The sequence below is a fragment of the Mesoplodon densirostris genome, chromosome 14, assembly GCF_025265405.1.
Source record: "Mesoplodon densirostris isolate mMesDen1 chromosome 14, mMesDen1 primary haplotype, whole genome shotgun sequence".
Lineage (NCBI taxonomy): Eukaryota > Metazoa > Chordata > Mammalia > Artiodactyla > Ziphiidae > Mesoplodon > Mesoplodon densirostris.
In genome coordinates, this window is record NC_082674.1 from 19,021,788 (window position 1) to 19,028,040 (window position 6,253).

The 6,253-nt window shown below is 43.7% G+C and overlaps 1 protein-coding gene across 1 annotated transcript; it reads right to left on the reverse strand.

Moving 5' to 3' along the window:
* Nucleotides 1–218: 218 nt before the first annotated feature.
* PFN4 (profilin family member 4) lies at nucleotides 219–4,884 on the reverse strand. The gene is made up of 4 exons (XM_060116794.1): nucleotides 4,742–4,884; nucleotides 4,315–4,452; nucleotides 3,399–3,504; nucleotides 219–416 (listed from the first exon to the last, which is right to left on the reverse strand). Exons 1-4 carry the CDS (start codon nucleotides 4,856–4,858, stop codon nucleotides 388–390), a joined length of 390 nt encoding a protein of 129 aa, XP_059972777.1. The 5' UTR covers nucleotides 4,859–4,884; the 3' UTR covers nucleotides 219–387.
* Nucleotides 4,885–6,253: the final 1,369 nt, after the last annotated feature.

A 6,253-nucleotide genomic window follows, 5' to 3' on the forward strand; every position in this document is an offset into this window, starting at 1 on the left:
CCTGCAACATAACCCTGAAATGGTCTGCATGAAGAGTGGTTAGGGCCTTGTATTCTTGGAATACCCAGCAAGATGTGTGGGAATACAGAGACTCATGGAGGAGTCTCCCAACAGATATGCCCTGTGAAACGCCTCACATTCATGCCAATGACCAACACTAAAAAAAAAAAAAAAAAAAAAAAAAGGAACAAATAAAGTGGACTAAGTAATTCCAATTAAAGAAGAGGATCTCTTGAAATAAGAAAAATTGCTTCCTTAACTCATTCTTCCTTTTCAGTATCTTCTGCCTAGTATTTTTCAACCACAATATAAGGCATTGCTTTTTCTTTAGGATCTATAGTTTTCTTCTAAAATCATAAAAGCTGTCTTTCATAGTCCTCTGATGACTTAATTTCCTTTTCTTCTTAGATATTCTCCTGAAAGAAAAGAGAATATGGTATTACTTATGAACAGTACATTATCACAATATGATTCATTCATTTATTCCATAAACGTTCGTAACTACCATGGACTAGGCACTGTGCTAAGTACTTGGAGATACAAGGATGACTGGATAGTTAAGACCCAATCCCTGACTTCAAGGAGTTCATTGTCTATTACGGGAGATATATGTTTGTGTGTATATATATATATATATATATATATATATATATATATACACACACACACACACGCAATGCTCCTAGAATCTTTCATAATAAAAAATTGTAATAGTTCTTTATTTCCCAAATTTTCTATAATTGTCATGCATAATTTTTGAAAGAGAAAAATATAATTAAAAGAAAAACAAGTCAAGGAAATAGAAGTAATGAGGGAATTCCCTGGAGGTCCAGTGATTAGGACTCGGCGCTTAAACTGCAGTGGCCCAGGCTCAATCCCTGGTTGGGGAACCCGCAAGCGATGTGGGCACAGCCAAAAAAAAAAAAAAAAATTGAGACATGAGATAAGTAACTGGCTCCTGAGTGGATATCAGCCTCATCCATCCCTCATGAGCACTCAGTCACTTCCAGGATAGCCTATCCCTTCCCAGAGTAGTGAGATCTTAGTGGAATGATGTCAGCCCTGTCCTTCTAAATAACACACATTCTTTGGAGTCTCTTGTGGCCCTAAGCACTCTTTAGTGCCAGCCACAGAATCTACATTACAGTGGTCAGGCAACTTCTCTGGTCTGCTCCACAGGATACCTGGGGAATTAGCCCTGGGCCACAGCTGATAGGATAGCATCTGGCCTCTTTAGAGCCTAATTGCTCATTTCCCTGGCTTCCTTTTCTGGATAGCTTTAATTCGATAATTAGCCCAGATATACAAGTCTCCGTTCTGTCCTCCTGCTCCTGCCCTACCCTACTGAAACTGAACCTCCCTTAAATCCTGACACCTGCTCAGGAAAGATCCTTGGTGGTTGTCATTGCCTGTTCCTCCCATGTTGGAGATCACCCCTCCTGTTAGTGCTTCCTAAGTTGTGTCTTGCCTATGCTCAGTCCTATTTGCTCCTAGAATACCTCATTGCCAGCCGTGTAGCATGGTTTATGACAATCCATGCCAGGGAACTATTTATGACGACTGTGAAGGTCTGTACTTATATACATTTTGTGTGTGTTTAGTTTCTGTAATGGTAGTTAATTTCTCAATTAATCCTTTAAGATTCAGCTGTCTGAAAAATGGTATAGATGATCTTATTTGCAAAGCAGAAATAGAGACAGATGTAGAGAACAAACTATGGGTATGATGGGGGAAAGGAGGGGGTGGGAGGAATTGGGAGATTGGGATTGACATATATACACTATTGATACTATGTATAAAATAGATAACTAATGAGAACCTACTGTATGGCACAGGGAACTCTACTTAACGCTCTGTGGTGACCTAAATGGGAAGGAAATCCAAAAAAGAGGGGATATATGTATACGTATAGCTGATTCACTTTGCTGTACAGTAGAAACCAACGCAACATTGTAAAGCAACTATACTCCAATAAAAATTAATCAAAAAAAAAAGATTCCGCTGTCTGGAGCCCTCCCAGATTCTGCTAGGCAGAGGTCATTCTTTTATTTGTTCATCAAACATGCATTAATTTCCTACTCATCATTAGACACTGTTTTAGGGACTGGATTAAGACGAAATTCTTGCCTTCTAGGGGCTCACAATCAAGGTAAACAAAGGACTCTAATGTCAGTAATAATAAAGGTATGCATAAAATACATAGCATAGTAGAGAGAAGCCCAAGGTCTGATTTGGGTTTTCAGTGATGATTAGGAATTTGCCAACTGGATGTGAAAGGGCAGGGACAGAAAGGGAATATACTTCAGGCAGATAGGGCAGCACATATCGTATAGAGGCATGGAAAGCAGAGACTATCTTAACCAGCTTTGATTTCCTAGTTTATTAGGATAGTGCAGTGCACATACATGTAGGTCGTCACTGAGAATTTGTTGAAAGAATGAAAGATTGGCTGCTTTCCTCACTAGCAGAAGTAGATAGAGGATTCTACTATCTCAAAGGAGTGTTCAAGCAACTCCAACAAAAACTTTTTTTTAGAAATTTAAATTTAGGGGACTTCCCTGGTGGCTCAGTGGATAAGACTCTGCGCTCCCAATGCAGGGGGCCTGGGTTCGATCCCTGGTCGGGGAACTGGATCCCACATGCATTCTGCAACTAAGAGTTCGCATGCCACAACTAAGGAGCCCGCCTGATGCAACTAAGACCTGGCGCAGCCAAATAAATAAATATTTTTTTAAAAAGTGACTACTAAAACTGCTAAAAAAAAAAGAAATTTAAATTTAGATTAAAAAATCTAAACGCAGATACAATTTATCGTTTATTAAGCTCAACTCTCATAGATATGGTTTCCCAGTTAGTTCTACATTAGATCTTTATTTTAAAATGTAGAGACATGGAAGGGGAATGCAGCAGACACCAATAAGCCTGGCTCACAGTAATTTCTTTTTCTGTAGAAAATCCTTTTATAGAGGATGGCCCCCAGCAACTACATCTCTGCTTTTTAACCCTGCCCCTCCCACCTCCTAACCCCAGCTGATTGATATAAGGGTAAACTATATGATCTAAGACTTGTCAGATCAGGGTTCTAAAAGAAATTAAGAGATAGGATGCAAGGCTTGACCATGACACCACCAGGAAAGGAGGCAGTCTGCAATGGGATGGAACAAAGCTGACCCTCTTAGGAGGAGAAACTAGAGAAGAGTGCTAGCAGTGTTCCAGTCCCTGGAATCCATTTTCCTTGTGGCTCAGCTGCACTCTGTCCTTTCACCAGTTATATAAGTAACCCTGGCACCCTTCCAAGAAATTCCTCCTTTCTACCCTAGCTGGTTTGATTGGGTTACTTGCGGTCAGAAAACTTGACTACCACGAGGAACAAAGACAGGCATTGGGAGCAAACTTACCCAATTTCTCTGTGGCTTCCACACAGACACTAGGATACATGCCCTCCGTGTAAGTTGCCACCAGAAGATACAGATGGGTCTTCACAACAACCACACCAGTGTTTTCCTGAATAAAAATAAAACAGAATGCCCTTCTCTTGGTTCTAATTACAGGACAAGAAGTTACGCACCAGCCACATTTTTCGCCGTTTCCTGACTTCCATATTCATTATGTTTGTTTTTGGACTTTCCACTCTTTTTCACTAATTTAGTTGTCAAAAAGTTTTAGACTGTTGTAATAACAGCATGTGTATTCTGAAAAAAGCTCCTGAATTGATTGTAATATACCCCTATCCCAGTGAGAACAACAGATGTCATGGAAAGGAAATACATTTTGGAACTAGATAGCACTGGGCTTGAATCCCAGCACCTCCATTTTCTGCTGTATGACTATGGAAGAGTTATTTAACCTGGTTAAGCCTCAGTTTCCTCATCTGTAAATGAGGCTACCTAGTTTATAATGTGGGTGAAGTGTGCCTAACCCATAATATAGGGCATACAGAAATATGACTGTCATCCCCTTAATTCCTTATAGGCAAGAGTGAACCAACAGACGTTTTAAGCACAAGAGTAATATCACTTTGTTTTTTAAAGAACGAGAATGTAGAGTATGAGGGATAATTGCAGTGGAGAGAGACAGTTCAGGCAAGGTTCAGATGATAAATTCTGGAATGAACATTTCTCAAAACTAGGCTCTCTGTTAGTACTTTCTTTTACATGAGCCTTCCTGGCACTAGACTGCTATCTCAAAGACTGCCACTGCAGTAACAGGCTTAGTCTGTTTTAAAGATAGTATCAGGAGAGGCACTGAAAATTGGAGTCAAATTCTTTTCTTAAGGTTTTTACAAAGTTGTGTCTTCAAATCTTGAACACTCACACTCTTAGCATAAAGAGAATAGTCATCTGCCCGGACACATTTGTAGTCTTTCTCCTTGAAATACAATCCTTCTCTTCTGGTTTTCAACGGGTTCTTGGCAAATCCATTCACAAGTGTTCGGACATCACTGGGCATTACCTGCGGAGGTTAAATAGACTAGAAGTTGGCAACCTATGGTGGACTGGCCAAATTTGTCCCACTACCAGTTTTTGTAGGCCTGCAAATGAAGAATGGTTTTTACATTTTTAAGTATTTGAAAAAATCAAAATAATAATATTTTGTGATATGTAAAAATTACATGAAATTCAAATTTCAGTGTTCATAAAGTTTTATTGGAACACAGTCACTCCCATTCTTTTATGTACTGTCTATGGCCTTTACAGAAAAAGATTTAAACTCTTTATGCCCAAACCTGTTTTTTTCTTACATTAAATCCACGTGATGCTACACATAGGCTCTGCTCCTGGAGTTTGATGAGGGCTGCACTGTCTACATGCTTTGTTCCCAGGAGTGTATCTAACAGTAAGTTCTGCAAATGGCTCATGCTCCCTCAGCCCTGAAAAAGGGAACTGCAGTTGAAACGATCTGCTCTGGCTAGCTTTTAAAAGCCCTGTGAATACAAATGTCCCTAAGACACCCTGGACAGCTTTAATATCAGCATGTGCACTTTGAAAAGATGAAGGGTGAAAATGGAGTTCATCATCCAGTGCCCACCAATACTCAAGAGGAAAACAGAATCATAGAAAATCAGTTCACAGAGAGGGTTATGAGTTTGGAAAATCACAGCTCGTAATTTTCTATCTGTGTCATGGTTTGCATCAGAATCACCTAGGATTAAAACTAAAAAAATAAAAAACCTGACGAAATGGAGAACTACTGAAGTAAACAAGACTAAATGAGTTATACTGGTCATGAGTCCGCACGTTCCTTTCCCACTGACCAACATCAGCACCAACTGTGAACACTGATCAATACCCCAGGGGACTAAAAACACCTTAAGGCACCTAAAGCGACATTTCCCGCACAGGTTCCCAAGTCTTCTTGGGCCCTCCTCATCGGGACAAACTCCACAAACACTTGTCATTCCAAGGGATCCTAAGGGCAGGAGTCCCTAGCCCGCCACTCCCTTCGCAGCGATTTGGCCCACGGGGGTTCCCTGGAGCGGGGTTACTGAGGGCGAGAGAGGGTGTGTTAATGTCCAGTCTGGTTGGCTGCGGAGACGCACAGGAGGGGCAGAGGGTTTGGGGGATCGCGGCGGGCCGGACCAGGAGAAGCCCCCTTGCTCTTGGGAAGGAGCCCAACACTCAACCAAAAGCTGGCTTGAAGCGCATGCGGCGGTCAACGGACGCGGGGGGAGGCGGGGCGAGAGGGCGACGAGCGCAGCTATTGGCTGCGGCAGCTGCCCGTCACAAAGAAGCGCTACGGCTGCAACCGCAGACCACGACCAGCCGTTTGGCGCCGGAGCTACGAGTTTTCTCGTTTCTTCTCAGCCAGACGGGTCTGCGGCAGCACACTTGCGCGGGGCTCAGGGACGCAGCGGCCAAGTCTCCGGACCGGGTGGTCCCGCGGAATTCGGAGTCCTCCGGCCGCCTCGGCGGCGCGCGGGCTCCTTGTCCGCCGCGGCGGAGGGGTCGCGGGGTGCTCCGACCGAATCTCTGGACGCGAAACGTTCTTAATCTACCGAGGCGACGGGCTCGAGCTGACTGGGCCTCAGGTGGGACGGGCTCACTCTCCCGCCGCAGCCGACGACTCAGGCGCCTTGGGCTGTCGGGCCCGGCCCTGTCGTGGTGCCAGAGAACCGAAGGCCCTGCTAGTCGAGGGAGGGGAGCTGAGGTACCTGTCGCGGCCTGCAGCTTTTCCTTCAGGCCGGGCGGAGGCCACACGCACCTTGCCAGCGGGGTAGGAGGGAAGGGGCGGGGTCGTGAGTGCTCCTTCCTCA

Excerpts from the sequence above, each read along its gene's own strand:
- PFN4 (XM_060116794.1), bottom strand. The coding sequence starts at position 4,858 with ATGAGCCATTTGCAGAACTTACTGTTAGATACACTCCTGGGAACAAAG. Across the intron at positions 4,453-4,741 it reads TAGCATCACGTGGATTTAAT|GTAATGCCCAGTGATGTCCG; the intron begins GTAAGAAAAAAA and ends TAACCTCCGCAG. Across the intron at positions 3,505-4,314 it reads ATTCTCTTTATGCTAAGAGT|GAAAACACTGGTGTGGTTGT; the intron begins GTGAGTGTTCAA and ends ATTTTTATTCAG.